This window comes from Nesoenas mayeri, assembly GCF_963082525.1.
Source record: "Nesoenas mayeri genome assembly, chromosome: 14".
Classification (NCBI taxonomy): domain Eukaryota; kingdom Metazoa; phylum Chordata; class Aves; order Columbiformes; family Columbidae; genus Nesoenas; species Nesoenas mayeri.
In genome coordinates, this window is record NC_137556.1 from 3,754,447 (window position 1) to 3,771,905 (window position 17,459).

Below are 17,459 nucleotides of genomic sequence, written 5' to 3' on the forward strand. Positions count from 1 at the left end.
TACCCCCCTTTTCCCAGCCCAGACAGAGCCAGAGCCACAGCTGGTGTCAGTCCTTTAATGCCCCACAGCCCCCAAAATTCACAGCCACCGCCGCTCGCCCTCCCCGCCACAGGTCTCACCCAGCACAGGGAGCGCTGGAAAAACAAGGGGAGCGACCTCCAGGCACCCCCCTGCACCACAGCCCGGGGGCAAGGGGCTCTTCTGCAGCGGGAATCACCCCCCTCAGTCCAACAGCCAAATAGACAGATAAGAAAATACTTCTAGTATTTCTCAGAAACAGCTTTTAGAAACCACAGTTTTTACAGCTCCCCATAGAAAAAAATTTGGGCACAGGCCCGGGTGGTGCACTAGTAGAAACGCTTGTTCCGCTCCTGGCGCTTCTGGAAGACCACAGCTCCCACCACGGCGCAGACAATGATGCCCAGCAGGGCGCAGAGCAGGAGCAGGAACACCTTCCAGCCCGTCAGAGGCCCACTTCGGAAATTCCCCGTCGGGTCATCCACATTATCTGCAAGGACAAGAACAGTCGCACAGACTGACCCAGCCTCGGCTCCTGCGAGGTCTTGCAGCTCTGACGTCTTTCAACAGGTCTTAAGAGCCCGGCCCCAGCGTGCCAGCCCTCCACCAGAGAGGTTTCTGAGGCCAGAGCTCACCTTTGGGTGATTTAAGGAGGCTGACGCTAGGCTCAATCTTGGTCCAGTCAACGCTCTCATCTTCTAGAGGGTGCTCCACCATGAGCTGGAATAGCTTCATCGAGATAATGTCGTGATTGTCTAGGAAACAACCAAAACGCTGTCAGGGGACCCGAGAGATGTCCACACAGCCCTAGATGTGCTCTGACAGGTCTCCTTCCTTCTCAAACCAACCTCACACCCCAGGCACAAAGCTGGGATTTGAGATGTTCCTCAGCTCTCAGATGCCTCATCCCCCAGGCCACAGGCCCCAACGCAAGAGGGTTTCAATAGCCTGGTGAACAATTCCAGGGAAGGAAGCCCTCAAATGCCTCCAGAGTGTTACAGTCCAGGCCCCAAATCGCAGGTATTCCCGTAAGCAAAGCCCCCTCCCTCTCACCAGACAAATCTCCAGTGCCAGCAGAGGCACCGAAGAAGTAGCCAGTTGGCAGCTGCACCCCTGCAATGTCAATGCAGTTCTTCCACTCGTTCTTGTCTTCCACGTCCGTCATCACCTGTAAGACCAGAGGAGCGTCACACCAAGAACGCGCACTGCCCTCGGCCCACCCACAGCTCTTCTGGAGCCAGAGGTGCAGGAGAGGCAGGTGGTCAAGCCTCAAAAACCATCTCTAGGCCACCTACTGACACAGCAACACCTGCTCCTTAGCACTGCCCTGTCTAACGTGCGAGAGACCCTGCAGAAGGTGTCCACCGCGTCTCACCGTCAGGCGGCCCCGGGAGTACCGAATTGCCAGGAAAGTGTCGTGGTTCTGGTTCCGAAGGTCGGCGGTGCACCCCGCCAGCTCCGTCCAGCGCCCGTCCTTGCTGTGGTCATACGTCAGGGAGCCATTGTTCACCATCGCGGAGATGTAGGGGAACACGCGCTGCGGGGAGGAGAGCGCTGCTGCTTTCGGTCTGCAGGAGCCTGCCAGCTGCAGACCAAGAGCCACCTTCCCCTGCCCGGTCAGGAACCTGAGCGAGAGCAGATCTCAGCCAGGCACAGCAATAGAGCCATGGCTTTGCTGCACAGGGGGGTACGGAGGGCACAACAACGAAATCAAGGCTCACTTTTTACATAAAACTGATTATAAACCGAGAGATTGTTCTGGCTAAAGCAGAGCAGCCATTTCTGACCTTCTGCATGGAGACCCCTGCGAGCCCCCACTGTACCACATGGCCAGGGCAACCAGACAGCCCCAGACGTGCGGAGTGAGCACCCAACAGGGCAAGAAGTGTAAGAACAGAGCACAGGACCCAGAACGGGCACAAATCTCACAGGAGCAGCACAACTACACTCAGGGCTTTGTAGTCAGTGATTACATACACCAGGAGAGTCCAACTCAAGGCACAAATTCACCTCCCAGTGAGCATCAGGCAAGAGGGAGATGGGGCATTTCCAGGTGCTTTATGACTTAAGTGTCACGGTTTTGGTGCAACAGATCTCACCAACACAGTTGTTTTCTGATTGTGCTGTAATGAGATCCACGAACAAGAAGCGGGAGAGAAGGACCAACCGCCCTTAAACTGATCTGTATTTTGGCCACAGGGAATTCTGGAGTAAGAATCCACCCCAGAGTTTCTCTTTTAGAGACACCCAGGTTGGAAACAGAGAATATGGCCAGGAACAACATGGAATGATCAACCAAAGCATGGAGAAGCCCGAGAAATGACATATTCTTTGAGGTGGATTCCTCTAACTTAATAGGTGGTGCATATTTTACACCAGCTCTGTGCCGCCCTCTCATCCTGAGGGGAAAAGGCCTTGGAAACATCTGTGTAGTCAACAACAGCAGAAGACGGAGTATGGATGTTCTTATCTCTGTTAATGCACACACAAACTCTTCCCGTTACCAGCTCCCATGACAGGATGAGCAGCACGCTCTCTCGTTAGGATAGACTTTTCCTTGGTCCAGCCATGAAGCACTTGGAACACAAAGCTGTGAGGAAACAGCCTCCTGGGCAATGAACGAGCTCCCTAAACCACTCACCTCTGTTGCTTCATCATTGGGATACGTATCAAGGAAAATAGCCAGTCCGTGAAAGTTGTCCTTGCTGCCAAAGACAGGACCTGGAACAGGACAGAACACAGGGGACAGAGCGCTCTTAGAAGGAATTTGTGCTCAAAGACTTCTACTGAAGAGAGCTGCGAGAGCTGTTCATGGCCGAGCAGATGACTGAGGGCACCTGTTCCCACGGCACAACACATAGGACACGTCATCCTGATCTACTGAAACCAGACAGAGAGCAGCTCAAACGCCCTCCCTGGCGAGAAACCTCCCAGGACAAGGGCAGTCAGTGCAAGGGCATCTCCCTGGGCAGATGCAAGTGCTGAGGAGGCCTCAACCCAGCTAGACAGCCCCCGTTGTGCACCGTACCTGGCACCAGCCGCTCCTGCGTGTACCACAGGGCCAGCCCGTCCCCGTGCAGGTTCTTCTTGCCGGCCCCGTGGATCTTGAAGTGGACGTGGAGCTCCCAGTCCTTGAGGAAGCAGGGCTGTGTGGAGAGACCGCCCAGCGGCGTCAGGGCAAGAGCCGGGAGAGGCGCTGGGGCCGCCCCGGGCCCCTCCCGGTCTCCCCCGGGCTCTCACCACACGGTTCCAGATGGAGCCCTCCCGGCTGCGCTCGTCGGGCGTCAGGCGGACGTACTGGCTGGTGACCATGGTGCTGCCCTGGAAGTCCCACAGCGGCATCGCGGCGGAGCCCGCGCCTGTGAAGGGGCAGAGGGAGCGCGGCTCAGCCCGGGCCGCCGCGGGGCTCCCGTCCCGGCCCGCCCGGCGCCGCGCTCACCTTGATACGGCTTCATCAGCGAGTGCTCCCGCTTCAGGTGCTCGCTGTTGCCGTCCGTGAGCTCGGCGGGCGCCGGGCGCGGCCCGGCCACCGCCAACAGCAGCGCGGCCGCCAGCAGCCCGCCCGCACCCGCCGCCATGCTCCGCTTCCGGGAATGCGCGCCGCTCCCGCCCACGGCCCCGCCCGGGAGCGGCTGCCTGCGCCACCAATCAGAAACCCCCACACCACCGCATTCCCGCCTCCGCGGGAGAGTGTCACTCCTGCCCGCCTATGGTGGAGAAGGGGGCGGGGCCAGGGAGGTGTGCGGCTCCCGCCGCTCGGTGGGGCCGGGCGGTGGGCGGAGCGGCAGAGCGCCCCCTGGCGTGCACTGCGCGGCGCGCTGCGGCGCACGGCACGCCGGGATCTGTAGTCCGCTCTCCCGCCTCGTGCCGGTCACGTGCACGGCTCGTGCCGCCCGCGGGGCACGTGACCCGCTCCGGCAGCCCGTCGCCATGGCAACGGCACGCAGGATGGCTCTGGGAACGGCCCCGGGCCGGGCCCCGCAGAGCAGCGGGAGCAGCGCTGGCGCAGCACCGCGGAAAGGACCGGCCGAGGCGGCGCAGGTCACAGGCAGCTTTATTCAGGGTCTGCAGGCCGGGGCCCGGTGCTGCAGGAGGCCCCAGCCCCACCGCAGCTGGCCTCCCACCCATCCCCAGCGGCGCAGCTGCTCAGCCGCGCTGACTGCGGGGGCCGGGGAGCTGCATCTTCCAGCCCTCGGCATGGGCGTCCTCGGCAGGGCAGCAGAAGCCCCGCTCGGTGTGTTCAGGACAATGCGCTTCCCAGGGGCTCTCCGGAGCAGCGCCTCTCGGTGACACACACAGCGTGGCTGCAACCAGGGCTGCCACCAGGAGATGAAACACCTCCATGGGTGACTGTACGGCCATGTGTCCGTGTTTGTGTGCTTGTCCCAGGTCGTGTGCACATGCAGGATCTCCTCTGGACAGCAGAGGATACCGAATCCAGCCCTTCCCGAGGCAGCTGCCACGGCTGGGGCAGCACCAGTCACATCCCACAGGAGCGGAGGGGAGCACACACCATGCACTTGGCTGTATGTGCCGTGTCTGAGGATGCAGCCAGTGCTGGGGAGGGTGCCCTGCGTGCCCTGGACAGTGCAGCCTCTGCGGGGTGTGCCAGTAGTGGGAATGCACCGGTCCTGAGCGGGTTCTTGTTCTGGAGATGTGCAAGCCCTTAACACAGTGGGACACGTGCTTCCCTCTGACAGCACAGGGGCTGCAGGAGCGTTGGGGGTGTACAAGGAGCCCAGGGGAAGGGAAAGCCAACCGATGAGTGAAACACTGGGTGGGAAGCCCATCTGAGCACGGCAGTCTGAGGCTCAGGGCCCAGCTGGGCTTTTGGGGGTGGATTTAGGGACCAGAGGAGGGTGGCCATGGCTTAGGGACCTGCAGCTCTGTTCAGTCTGGCACTTTGCAGCTCTCACTTCTTCCTGTTCATGATCTGGCTGGAAATCCAGTTCATTCCATCCTGGAGGGAAGAGAGAGACATGAGCACAACCTCAAGAGCGTGACAGGTCCTTGGGTCCTCTCCCGGCTCTGCAGAGCCCTCCGGCCCCCATCTCTACCTGCACTCCTTCCCCAGACAAGGCTGAGCAGGCCTGGATCTGCCATTCCCGGTCCCGGTAGGTGTGGAGGTTCAGCCCTTCTGCAATTTCGGCTGCAGGTGCTGCAGTCACTAGATCCTGCTTGTTGGCAAACACCAGCAGCGGGACCCCTGTGAGGGACTCGTCCTCAGTGAGCTCTGCCAGCTCCTGCCAAGAGAGAACCGTCTCCCAGAGCCGCCAGCCACTGCTGCCAAACTCCCCGGAGCTTCTGTGCTCTTGCCTGGGCTGCCCAGGGCAGGCTGGGTCATCTCACTCCCCCCAAAAGTGCATTGCTCCCCTTTCTCTGGTGCTTATATTGCAGTCAAAGAAGCTGTGAGGTCTCAACATCCAGAGGGAGAGATGTGCACCCCTGGAGCTCCATCTGCCCTGGAGAGAGCTCAGAAGCTTCACGAGGTGCTACCTGAGGGCTGAAATGCTCCCAGCACTGAGAGCCTTGGGCAAAGGACAGCTCCAGGAGGCTGCTGTCAGCCTTGGGCTGTCTGGCACAGTCACACCACAATCTGGTGCCGGTACAGGCAAGACTGGCACTCAGAGTCTCACCTTCCCCTCTCCAGATTCATTCCCAGGGTTTGTGACTCTTAATTTGCTACTCGTAAACCTTTGCTTGGTCATATCACTCACCTGGGGAGGTGGTGGAAGGGTGTGAGGCTGGTGACTGAGAGGTCACTCTCACCAGGGGCCGTCACCCCTGTGTCACGTACCCCTGAGGCATCACACCCACCTCAGGGAGGGCTGCTGGCCATGGATCTGCCATGGGGTGGGGTGGCTCTGCGTGCTGAGACCCCCATCATGAGCCCTTCATACCTCTGAGACAGCATAGCCCCCACAGCGGTGCTGCCTCAGACCCCACAGCCACCCCCCATCCCAGACCTCTTGTACCTGCCCCGTCTCTTCGAAGCGCTTCTGGTCTGCACTGTCAATGACATAAATCTGCCGTGGGGAGGAAAGGGACAGTCAGTGTCTCCTCGCCCAGCTGTGCAGCCATCTGCCTTCTGCAGGGGCTGCAGCGCTCTGCTGGGGTACTGGGTCCCAACAAGGGGCTGCAGGCAGCCACCTCACTCACCAGCAGGTCTGTGCTGCCCAGATACTTCCTCCAGTATGGGCGGATGGAGCGCTGCCCCCCAATATCCCAAACATTCAGCTTGAAGCCATGCGAATGGACACTCTTTATGTTGAAGCCCTGCACAGGTACACAAACTCTGGTATCACGCAAGGGGAGAGAAGAACCTGCCACCCTCCCGCCGCCCATGTCCCCCAGTGGCACCTACCTGGGTGGGGGTGATGGTGCTGACCTCCTCGGACGCCAGGCATTTCAGCAGCGTGGTCTTCCCCGCGTTGTCCAGCCCCAGCAGGACGATGCGGAGCTCCTGCTCTGGGGCACCCTTCAGCTTCTGGATGACGGAGAGCAGCCCCTGGGGACGTGGGGTGCTGGGGGAGGCCTGTGGGGTGCCAGGTCACTGCAGAGCACCCTCATTTTGGAGTGGGGAGCTGGGTGCCCTGTTGGCCATGGGTACCCTGTGTCTACAGCCTGAGAAAAGCCTGGGGTTTGGCTCCAAAGGTGTCCAGGCTCGGAGTGGCCCCACAGCAGATCCACCCAGCCTCGGTCCCCCCAGTGTGTGCCATCCTTACCCTGGGAGCCCTGCCAGCTCCTGGGCATGCTGGGGGGACAAGCCCAAGGTACAGCCCTGGTCCTGCCCTTCCAGCTCACCCAGCACTGCCACCAGGAGCTGGTGCCAGCACACCCACCCTGGCACAGGCAGGATGTCACCAGATCCCGCTTACCTTCTGCACATCACCCATGGTCTGGCAGTCGCTCTGGCACACCTGAAGACCTGCCCGGGGGCTCGTCCCCGGGGCTCACTGGTGGCTGCGTGACTGGCACGCTACCCGTCGCTGGGGGAGGAAGAGGATTACTGGCTCCAGAATTAGCTGCTGTTTCTCCATTTACCCACAGCATTAAATAATGCCCTCGGCAAATCCCGCAGCCAGCTGTCGCCCCGCCGTCGCCTGCCCCCAGGATAAATCAGGTCCGGCTGGGCTGGGGCACTGGGGCACAGGACGTCCCTCTCCTCACGGGGCCAGGCTCTGTCTCGGGGATGGCGGCACAGTGGCAGGATGCGGTACCCGGGCACCATGGGCATCACTGCGGGATGGAGCTGTGCAACCGGCGTGTGATCCCGGGGGAAGCGCTGCAGCCTCAGCCTCCCAGGTGGTCGCTGCGTGCTGTCTGGGTAGCAGTAACAGGCCACAGGTATGGCCGTGTCTGGGTGCACAGGGCTGACACAGCCTCTCAGGAGAGGAACGATGATGCCTCAGCACATCCCCATGTCACATCCCCTCTGAGCAGGGTGAGGCAACACCAGCACCCATGAGCTGCCCCCTTGGAGAGCGGCAGGAGGTAATGCTGAGGCTCGAGCTGCTTGAGGCCACGTCAGCTGCTGCCACAGCTCCCGCTGCCATCAGAGGGAAACCACTGGGCACCGGAGCAGGTCAAGGGCTGCGATGTTTGCAGCCAGAGGTCAGAGATGGCACAGGACAGGGGGCCAGAGGGGTACAGGCACCTTCCCCAGTAGCCCACCCCACCCCATGTGGGGTAAGGGGCCAGTCTGTTCACCATTTGGATTAAATATATTAATTAAGCAATGTGTTTGATTCTTGCATGCCGCAGTTCAGTCCTTGGATCAGGTTTCCTAGCAGAGAGGTTATCCTTGTGGTGAGGACCGTGAGTCACGCACTCTTGGTGAGACATTTTTATTTATAACTCCTGTTGCAAAGCCAAGCCAAACAGCACAGCTATGCTTTGACAAAGGGAAGGGGAGAAGCAGGATCACCCACCACCCCACTGCTGCTCTGTGGCACCACCGGGGGCAGAGGGGCAGCAGCAGGGGCCACCCTCTGTTCCCCCCTGCCCACAGACCCTGCCAGGGCTGCGGCTGCTAATGCCGCACTGCTTTTGTGCACGTTCGCAGTGGGAACACTTCATTTTTCTGTGCATAGATCTGCACCCAACTTAATGTTAGGGTTCTGCTTTTGATAGGTTAATCACTCACCTTACGTCCCAGTTATTAGCATTTCTATGAGTGGGTTGCCATGGTGCTCTGCGGTTTATCCTCTAACTGTTAGTTACTTGTATTTCCTAACAAATATCCTAAAATATCCATGACTGGTTTGTGGTTGCTGATCAACATGGAACCCCAGCCTAGGAGATGGGCAAAACTGCTTAGGCATCAGTTTGGTGACTCCAAGCTGCACGTCCACCACTCCTCTGCACCAGGCTCTGCCGGCATCCGTGGCACAGGCAGCTCTCCCCAGGCGCTAAGGCAGCAGCACCACAGCCCTGGGGGCCACTTTGACCTACTGTTTGGCGTGGGTCTGGGAGGCAGCCGTGTCCCTTGCCGGGTGTGACCGGAGCAAGCGGCACCAGGCTGGTGGAGGGGCGTGTTTGGCATGTTGATGTTGGGCTTTCCCTTGGGTGATGTGGTGCTCGAGATGAGCCCCCTTGTGCTGCCCAGGCTGCTGGGAAGGGTGGTGATGGGATGGTGAGCCTGAAGCAGCACAGGCCGTGCTGGTGATGGGGACTGAGTGGGTGAGGATAGGAACTGGGATGGGATGGGGATTCGGATGGGGATGGAGTCAGGGGTGAGGACAGGGATTGAGATGGGGACGGGGATGCAGGTGGGTATGTGGCCACAGATGCAGATGGAGACAGGGATGGGGATGCAGGTGGGTGGGGACGGGGATGAGGACGGGGATGGGGCCGCGGCGCCTCCTGGCCCCGAGCTGGAGCCGGTGCCCACCGGGGCGGTGCCGGGGCCGGTGGCGGCGGCGGCGCGGGGCGGGAGGGCGGCTCCGCTCCCCCCGCTGCGGTCTCGGTTCCCATGGCGACACTTCCTGTGGCAGCCGAAAGCGGTAGTGCCGGGGAGCGCCGGGCCGGGCCGGGAGAGCCGCGCCGCGCCGCCGGCCGGGGATGCTGCGGGGCCGCGGGCCGCGCCGGTAGCGCGCTGGGCCGGGCGGTGCCAGGCATGCAGGGCAAGGCCAAGCTGCTGCTGGTCCACAACGGCCGCATGGTGAGTCCCGGCCTGGCCCGGGGCGCCGGTCCCCATCCCCCGGGGCGGCCCCGCCCGGCGGCACGGCGTGGGGCTGGGTGCGGGCAGGCGGAGGGCGGGGGGCTGGGTGCGGGCAGGCGGGGGGCGGGGGGCTGGGTACCGGGCAGGCAGGGGCTGGACGGGGCCAGGGAGTGGGCAGGCGGGGAGTGTGGAACGGATAACGGGCAGGCAGGGGACGTGGGGCTGGGTACCGGGCAGGCAGGGGGATGTATGGGGCATGGGAACAGGCAAGCAGGGACATATGGGGCTGGGGTAATGAGCAGGCAGGGGGCTTAGGAGGGTGAGGCTGCGATATGTGGGGATGCACGACACTGGGGTGTGGGGACGGGGTAACAAGAGTCAGCAATGCTGGTGTGTCGTGGCAGGCAGGGCAGAGCTATGTGGGTGTGGGCAGGGATGGATGGGGAAGAGCAAGGAGCTGGCAAAACAGGGGTATGTGGTGCTGGGGTGATGGGCAGGCAGGGCTGGGGTGTGTGGGGCTGAGATAAAGGGCATGGCAGCTGCATGTGGGGTGGGTAGCAGGGACAGGCAGGGGTGGGGTCGTGGGGCTCAGGTGTGTGGGGCTCGGATGGGGACAGGCAGGGGTGTGCAGGGCAGGCTGGGGTGTGTGGGGCTGTCAGGGTGGGGGGCACTGGCCAGCCAGGTGAAGGGCACCCCTTCAGTGTGGCTCCAGGAGGGTGACGAGAAGCAGTGCCATGCTGGTGCTTAGCTGGGCTTTGACTGCAGAGGCTCTGCCCATCTCCCTTCTTGCTGTGTGTCCTGGGGTACCACATCCCCGCAGCAGGTGTCTGGGACAGCGCAGGGAATGGTACAGGGCACTCTGTCCTGCTGTGCCCTGGGCTGGCAGCTCTGGCAGGACCTGGTCACTGTTTTTTGGGCATCTGCCCCAGGCCACAAGGAAGGAGGGAGCAGGCAGTTTGCCTGCCTAGGGCTGTGGTTGTCCTTCCTTCCCTCCCCTCCTCCCCTCCTCTTCCTGTGCTGAGGAGGCTGCTTCTCTCCTCCACGGACAGGGTGGCAGGGTTACATCTGATAGCAGCTGCCCTTTCCCAATTGCTGCTCTGGCCCCAGGGCAGTAGATGCATGGGAGGTGGGAGAAAAGCTGCGCACCTCTTGTGACCCCCCCATCTTGCTGCCCCACGGGTTGGGAGCCCTGCATTCTGCCCCTGCCATGAGGCAGCCGTTCTGGTTGCAGTTAACGCCAGGGTGGTGGTTGCTGGCAGCCCGTGTCCCGTGCGCCTGGGTTTGGACTGGGCTTGCCCTGGCGCTGCCGCCTGCCCGGGTACTGCTCCACCGAGCCGGCAAATGCTGTGCGCCCCCTCTCACTTCTCTTCTCTCCACCCCCGCAGGGCCCAGCTGTGTCAGATGGAGGTAAGGCTGCTCTTTGCTCTGGGACGGGACGCCAGCATCATCCTCAGGGGAGGGGGAGGCCCAAAGCCAGGGGCAAGGAGCCAGCAGAGCGCCAGGTCCTGTGTCAGCACAGGCTGTGCTGTGGGCGGGTGCAGGGCTGAGCCCTGTGCCAGGGACTCATCAGACCCCTCCATCTCTCCTGCATGGCCCCATTGTACCGGTCCCTCCCTTCTGGCTGTTCAGCTGGGACCCTTGGGGGCCAAGGGGCTTCCTGGCGCAAGCAGAACCTGGGTACCAGCCAGTCCCATGCTCCATGAGAGTTTGTTTGTCTCTCTGTCCATCTGTCTCATGGTACACTGGATATCTCAGACGTGCCATTTGACCATCTCAGCCCCACTGCAGGATCCTTCCAGCACAGAGTGCCAGGGGCTGCTGTGCCCACCTGTACATGCAGGGTGTGTGCGGTTATCCTGTGTTTTGGACAGGAGGAGAAGGACAAGGAGCTTGGCAAAGCAGCAGCCTCCTGTCTGTTCTGCTCCCGCAGGCTGGGAGAGCCTTGCTTCCATGTCCTTATATGCTCTTGCAAATGACCCTCTGCACCCAGGGCTCACCACCCAAGCTATTTCTAAAGCTGAGGTTGCCGCTGGGAACTTCCATCTTTTTATGGAGGGACTCCATTTGAACGTACAGTCACCTTGGGTTTCCTGGAGGGAGAGTTTCCTCAGGGTTGGGAGCCTCATGTGGCATCATGGTGCTTGATCCATCAAGGTTGCCACTGCGACACCAGCTCCTCATCTTCCCTCCTGAGGCCTTGCTGGCTCGCATCAGGATCAGGGAGATGAGCTCCCTGCATATACAGGGGTCTGCTAGCAACAGGGGCGGTGCTGGGGGACACCCAGGCAGCCAGAACTGACTCTTTTTCTCTCTCAGAGTTAAATGCCTCCAGGGCCCGTGGCAGCAATCACAGCGTGAACAGCCTGCCAGGACCACCGGCCACCTGCGGCTCCGCACAGGGTTCCGTGGTCAGCTGGGCCGAATCCTTCGAGACGCTGCTGCAGGACCGCGTGGCTGTCACCTACTTCACCGTGAGTGCCGCAGCCCAGACCTTGGTCCCTGCTCCTGTCCACCGTTGGCAACCAGCTGTCCCTCAGCCATGGTGCCAGCTGGGCCAGCAGCTCGCTCTGCCCCGCAGGAGTTCCTCAAGAAAGAGTTCAGCGCTGAAAACGTCTACTTCTGGCAGGCATGCGAGCGCTTCCAGCAGATCCCAGCCAGCGACACGCAACAGGTACCAGCCTCCGCACAGCCACAGTGCGGCCGAGCCTGGGAGGGACGTGGGTGGAGGTGGCCATCGTGCCTGCGTGTCCCAGGGTCCCAGCAAACCCCCGTAACGGGATGCTGAGCAGGCTGGGAACTCTTGCGGGAGGGACAAGGAGATGGATGTGATGTGCATCTGAAAAGCCGCAGCCGGGACTGCCTGCCCTCCAGAGTGGGTTGTGCTTCTCCAGCCCAGGGTGGCCGGAGGGTGGAGAGAGCTGCTGGGAGGAAAAAAGAGACCAAGGGCAGAGAGCTAGGCTGGGGATTGTGGGGACAGAGCCACACAGCTGGAGGGGACAGTTCCTACCTCAGGCTGTACCTCTGTGGAGAGACTACCGTGTTGTACCCAGATCTTGGTGCTGGGTGGAGGTGGCTGGTGCCAATGCCTGTTCTGAAGCCCGGGTACCGAGCTTGTCCCAGGGGAAAATTGGTCCCTCAGGACTCGGGTGTCTTCGTGGGGTGAGCCAGGGGCTCCCCACAAGGTAGGAGTGAGGAGAGGGCTCCTGGCCTCAGCCTGACCCTTCACCCCCCCAGCTGGCTCAGGAGGCACGGCGAATCTATGACGAATTCCTCTCCAGCCACTCAGTCAGTCCCGTGAACATTGACAAGCAGGCCTGGATTGGGGAGGACATGCTGGCCACCCCCTCCCCAGACATGTTTCGCGTCCAGCAGCTCCAGGTATGAGCAGCACCCGTGTTCCACCCTGCCCGCAGGATGGGGGCTGCAGAACCACCCTGCACATCACCAGTATCGCTGCTGGCACCTGGGCCCATGCCGCGGGGCAGCGGCCAGGCCAAGCTGGGGGCGGGCAGGGGTCTCAAGCACGCGCATCCTCCCTTCGCAGATCTTTAACCTGATGAAGTTTGACAGCTACACGCGCTTTGTGAAGTCCCCGCTCTACCAGGCCTGCCTGCGGGCAGAGAGCCTGGGGCAGCCCCTGCCCGACCTGCGGCCCCACTCCCGCAGCAGCAGCCCCCCACCTGACCTCAGCAAGGTGAGCAGGGTGGCAAGGGGGGCACGGAGACCTTGGCCTGAGAAAAAGGTGCTGGGTCCCTTTGCCACTGCTTGGAGCAAACCCAGTGTTGGGCTGAGGATGGACAAGTGGTCAGGGGACCAGGGAAAGGGCAGCCTTAGATGTCCCCACACTGAGATTCTTCTCTGTTCACCCAGAAGTCGAAGCTGAAGCTGGGCAAGTCCCTGCCGCTGGGTGTGGAGACAGCGGGCAGCAGTGCCAACCGCAGCCCCCGACGGTCCTTCAGGAAGGGCGAGCGGCGGGAGCCCTCCTGGGCAGGTACGTGCTGTGCCAAGCGGGCCAGAGAAGCCGTACCCCCCCCTGAAAGGCGCCTGCGGTGCCCACCACTGTCTCTCTGTCTGTCCTAGAGGGGGGAGAAGGCGGTGGGAGTGCCATGCTGTGGCGGGAGTCCCAGGGCTCACTCAACTCCTCAGCCAGCCTGGACCTGGGCTTCCTGTCCTCGGCCAGCACGACCGCCAGCCCCTGGACAGAGGTGAGTTGTCGTTGTGCCGGCCCCATGGCATCATGCTGCCACTGGCTGGGCTCATCCTGCCACATCCATCCCACAGGGCCATCGGAAAAGCCTGGGGGGCAGCGAGGCGGAGCTGCCGGCCAAGCCCATGAAGTACTGCTGCGTGTACCTGCCTGACGGCACGGCTTCGCTGGCCTCCGTCCGGCCCGGCCACTCCATCCGCGACATGCTGGCAGGGATATGCGAGAAACGTGGCTTCAGCCTCCCCGACATCAAGGTTTACCTGGTGGGGAACGAGCAGGTAGGGCAGGCAGGGGGAATGGGGGCTTCTGCCAGCCAGATCAGCCTTGTGCAGGGAAAACGTGCCACTCTGGCATGCTCTTTCCTGATGGTTTGGCTTTTGCAGAAGGCACTGGTGCTGGACCAGGAGTGCTCCGTGTTGGCAGACCAGGAGGTGAAACTGGAGAACAGGATAAGCTTTGAGTGAGTGGGAGCTTTGAGGCTGACGCTGTTGCCCACATGTGTCTGTTCCACATCACAGACAGCACCCTGACTTTGCGGTGCCCCACACTGAACCCCCCAAACACCCCAGCTCTGTCCTACCTGTCCATAGTTGCCCTCAGACAGCCTCATCTCCTCCTCCACAGGCTGGAAATCTCCTCCCTCAATAAGACCATCCGCATCACGGCGAAGCCAACCAAGCGCATCCGGGAAGCGCTGCAGCCCGTGCTGGGGAAGTACGGTGTGCGCATGGAGCTGGCGCTGCTGCGGCGGGTGAGCCTGCGCCTCGGCGGGACGGTCCCAGCCCCTGCGGCCGGGATGCTGCGGGGGGTTGGACCAGGGGCTGCCGGCAGTGGTGGGGAGCAGTGGGTCTACATCAGGGGCAGCCTGTGAGCTCGTGGAGAGTCACCAGTGCCATGGGCCAGGAGGCACTGGTGTGTGTGGTGCAGCTGTGACCCCTGGTCTGCCCAGGGAGCTCACACGTCCTCAGCCTGGCCACCTTTGCCATGCTGCAGCAAGCGTGACACCGGCTGGCTCTTCCTATTGCAGCAAGGTGAGGCGGCCACCCTGGACCTGGAGAAGCTGGTCAGCACGGTAGCTGCTCAGAAACTCATCCTGGAAATGCCAGCAGGTAGAGTGTCCTGCCCTCCAGCCGTGTCCCCCCTCAGGCTGTGTCACCCTGCCCAGAGTGCTCAAAGGGCTTGGCTGCTTTCGGCTGGTCATGGCTCCTGCTCCCTGGGATGGGCTCCATCCTGTCACCGGTGGGGACAGAACTGGTGTGCTGGCACGGGGTGCTGAGCATCACTTACCTTGCAGACGTGCGAGTGACAGAGAGTGCTGAGGCCGCAGCCGCCCCCTCCCTGCTCCAGAACGAGGTGAGCTCAAGATCCCACCTTCCCTGGTTGGAGATGCGCCCGTGGCTGCTGCCATGGCCTGTGGGAAGGTGTGCTCTGCCGTGGTGCCGGCACGTGCCGTGGGGCTGCGCAGCGGGTGCCGAGGCGGGGGCCAGGCTGCGGGAGGGCGATGGGGACACGGGCTGGGGGAGTGCTGCCTCCTCGCCGCGTTGCTGAGGCCTGGGCTGCTTATTGCAGGAGGGCAGCCCGACAGGAGCAGAGTCGGACACACTGTGGGAGATGCCCTCCTCCTTCTCCCGGCCCCGGTCTTCAGCTGCCGTGAACCTGAACCGCCGCACATATGACCTGGAAGGTGAGACCTGGCCTGGCTGAAACCTGAAGGGCTGGGGTAAAACACAGGGCGAGGGATGTGGGACCCCCAGTCTACTGGGGATGGATGCAGGGTCCCATGAAGCTGCAGATGGGATATGAGGGATTTGGGGGTCTTGTCGCGGTTGAGACGGACAAACGACATGGACCAAATTCTTTCAAGATGAAAGTAATAGGTGCCATTTATTGCTACAAGTGCATTTTTATACAATTCTACCAGTTCATATGTCTTTTCACTATTGGTTACAAGTTACAACACTAACATCTCATTGGTTAATTTTTCTATCATCTATGTTATTCTTCTATCCCCTTCTCTCTCTCGGGTACATCTCTCCTCTCTCCGGATACTCCTTTACTCCCATCCTTCTCAAGGGTAAATCTTAGTATCTCAAGGCTGATCTCTACTCCCATATTTTCTGTCAAGGATTCCACAGACCCGCTGCAGTTTCCCACAGGGTCCCTAGTTTGCTGAAGGGGGGTGCAGGGTCCCATGGGTGCTGGCATGGAGCAGGGAGAAGTTGCAGGTGCTGTGACTGGGACATGGTCAGGATCACATCAGGTGGAGAGGGCAGCTGAGGTGTTAGAACTAGAGCCTGAGTGCCAGGCTCAGCTGTGTGACCTGCATTTCTCCCAGGCCTGGTGGAGCTGCTGAACCGTGCCCAGAGCTGCCGGGCCAATGACCAGCGTGGGCTGCTCTCCAAGGAGGACCTGGTCCTGCCTGACTTCCTCCAGCTCCCCGGGCAGGACGACAGTGCCTGTGACGGGTCGGATCAGCCCCGTGACCCTCACCCAGGCCCCGAGGGAAGTGGCTGTCCTCAGCCCTCAGCCCCTGTGCCAGCCCAGCCTCCGGTTGACCGTGAGCTCCGATGAGTCCTGCTGCACATCCGCACCCGGCATGTGGTACCCCCGGGCCATATCAGGGTTCAACGTGGGGTCCGACTGGCCCCTGCCCTGCACTGCCGACACTGCCTGGACCGCAGATTCGTCCACGTCCTGTCCCAAACTGTTGTGTCGTGTCGCTGTGAGTGGTTGAGCAGCTGCCATGCCCCTCGATGGGGTCGCATCCTGGTGCACATCAAGGGAGTTCTGTAGATAGTTTGAACCCCCGTTGCAAAGCACTTTGCAACGTCCCATGCATGCCTGGCACTGTCCTGCCCAGTGCCTCTGCCTGCTGGCATGGCCCTGCAGACTGTTCAGGTGGGGAAAGCACCCTTCCAACCAAAGGGTGTGCAAGAGAGGAGGACATGGGCGGGTGTGGTGGCAAGGCGGGCCCGAGCCCTGAACCCTGGTGCTATGCGCAGGCAGGGTCAGGAGAACACATGTCCAGAGCGGAAGGACAGATCCGGTCCCTGACCCCACAGGAACAGAGGTTCCCCCATTGTTGATGAGCGGTTCTACCCGTCCCAGGAAGGGTAAGCATGGCCCTGCCAGCATACGTCCTGGGCAAGTTGTTACCATCTGCATTGCATGAGTGTGGCTGGGCCTGATCCTGCCAGGCTCAACGCAGTTGTGGAGCAGGGCATGGAGCTGTATGTGGTTCCTGCCCCGAGCAGACAGAGGCAGAGCCAGCAGGCTGTGCCAAAGAAGCCTTCCCCCTCCCTGCAGGGAGGTCCTGTGTGGGCGACTGCTGAAGTGTCCCACAGGAGTGGATCCTCGTAGGTCTCTGCTGCAGCCTGTCTGGGGCCGTGGGTGCTCAGCCCCTGGGGACAGCCCTCCCTGGTGCCAGGGGAATGCAGCACCACTGGGTGCTGAGCATTTCAGCCTGGTGTGTGGGTACCCAGCATGTGCCCAGCTTGGCATCCCTGCTGGCAGCTGTGCTGGGCAGTAACCTTGTGCCTGGCAGGTCCCCATTCCTGGGCAGCCCCAGAGGTCTCAGACTCTGTCCTTGATGGAGACAGCCCCCCAATAGCAGCCAGGAGATCCCTCCAACATCCGTGTGTGCTGGGGCCCTTCCCTGGGTCACTGCTCTGTCACCACTGCCCGGCCAGAGGCAGAGGGGTGGCCCAGGACAGCTGGCTGCAGCCCCATGGCCCAGGTCAGAGCCCCTCTGTGTCTCCATGGTGTTGCTCAGTCCCGTCTGTGGTGTGAAATCAGGGGAAATAAAGAGCATTGCCTGGACATGCATCTTCTCCTTCCTCTGCTGCTAAGGCCAGATGGTGCTTTTCCTGGCAGCAATGTCCCCCCAGTCCTCGCTGTACCCCACAGAGACCCATGGGGTCAGGGCAGAGCTGGAGCCAACCCTGGCCCTGGTGCCGCCCTGCCCGGCAGCAAAGGGCAGTGCCAGGAACTTGTTTTCCGAGCACTGCTGATGATGTAGGGGAAGCTGCAGGGCCGGCATGGCCAAGGACTTCAGCCCCGACACTGTCAATG

The 17,459-nt window shown here is 61.6% G+C and overlaps 3 protein-coding genes across 3 annotated transcripts; 1 reads left to right on the plus strand and 2 right to left on the minus strand.

Annotated features, from left to right (window-relative positions):
• Positions 1 to 47: 47 nt before the first annotated feature.
• On the minus strand, positions 48 to 3,624 carry LMAN2 (lectin, mannose binding 2). The gene is made up of 8 exons (XM_080353249.1): positions 3,458 to 3,624; positions 3,259 to 3,377; positions 3,047 to 3,164; positions 2,660 to 2,739; positions 1,394 to 1,555; positions 1,072 to 1,186; positions 654 to 773; positions 48 to 508 (listed from the first exon to the last, which is right to left on the minus strand). The coding sequence occupies exons 1-8, from the start codon at positions 3,594 to 3,596 to the stop codon at positions 348 to 350; spliced, it is 1,014 nt and encodes a 337-aa protein (XP_080209375.1). The 5' UTR covers positions 3,597 to 3,624; the 3' UTR covers positions 48 to 347.
• A 1,306-nt stretch (positions 3,625 to 4,930) lies between these two features.
• LOC308045774 (ADP-ribosylation factor-like protein 3) lies at positions 4,931 to 6,914 on the minus strand (the record flags this gene model as incomplete). Its single annotated transcript, XM_080353279.1, has 6 exons — positions 4,931 to 4,978; positions 5,076 to 5,261; positions 5,994 to 6,044; positions 6,178 to 6,294; positions 6,383 to 6,526; positions 6,897 to 6,914. The coding sequence occupies 6 exons, from the start codon at positions 6,912 to 6,914 to the stop codon at positions 4,931 to 4,933; spliced, it is 564 nt and encodes a 187-aa protein (XP_080209405.1).
• A 2,143-nt stretch (positions 6,915 to 9,057) lies between these two features.
• RGS14 (regulator of G protein signaling 14) lies at positions 9,058 to 15,959 on the plus strand (the record flags this gene model as incomplete). The annotated part of the gene is made up of 15 exons (XM_080353380.1): positions 9,058 to 9,181; positions 10,567 to 10,588; positions 11,498 to 11,652; positions 11,760 to 11,852; positions 12,416 to 12,559; positions 12,726 to 12,875; positions 13,052 to 13,172; positions 13,262 to 13,386; positions 13,463 to 13,666; positions 13,772 to 13,848; positions 14,013 to 14,139; positions 14,416 to 14,497; positions 14,683 to 14,741; positions 14,958 to 15,072; positions 15,724 to 15,959. Exons 1-15 carry the CDS (start codon positions 9,137 to 9,139, stop codon positions 15,957 to 15,959), a joined length of 1,755 nt encoding a protein of 584 aa, XP_080209506.1. The 5' UTR covers positions 9,058 to 9,136.
• Positions 15,960 to 17,459: the final 1,500 nt, after the last annotated feature.

Coding starts and splice junctions, on each gene's coding strand:
- LMAN2 (XM_080353249.1), bottom strand. CDS start 3,596: ATGGCGGCGGGTGCGGGCGGGCTGCTGGCGGCCGCGCTGCTGTTGGCG. Junction 3,378..3,457: donor GCTGATGAAGCCGTATCAAG/GTGAGCGCGGCG, acceptor GCCCCTTCACAG/GCGCGGGCTCCGCCGCGATG. Junction 1,556..2,659: donor CCAATGATGAAGCAACAGAG/GTGAGTGGTTTA, acceptor TCCTCCCCGCAG/CGCGTGTTCCCCTACATCTC.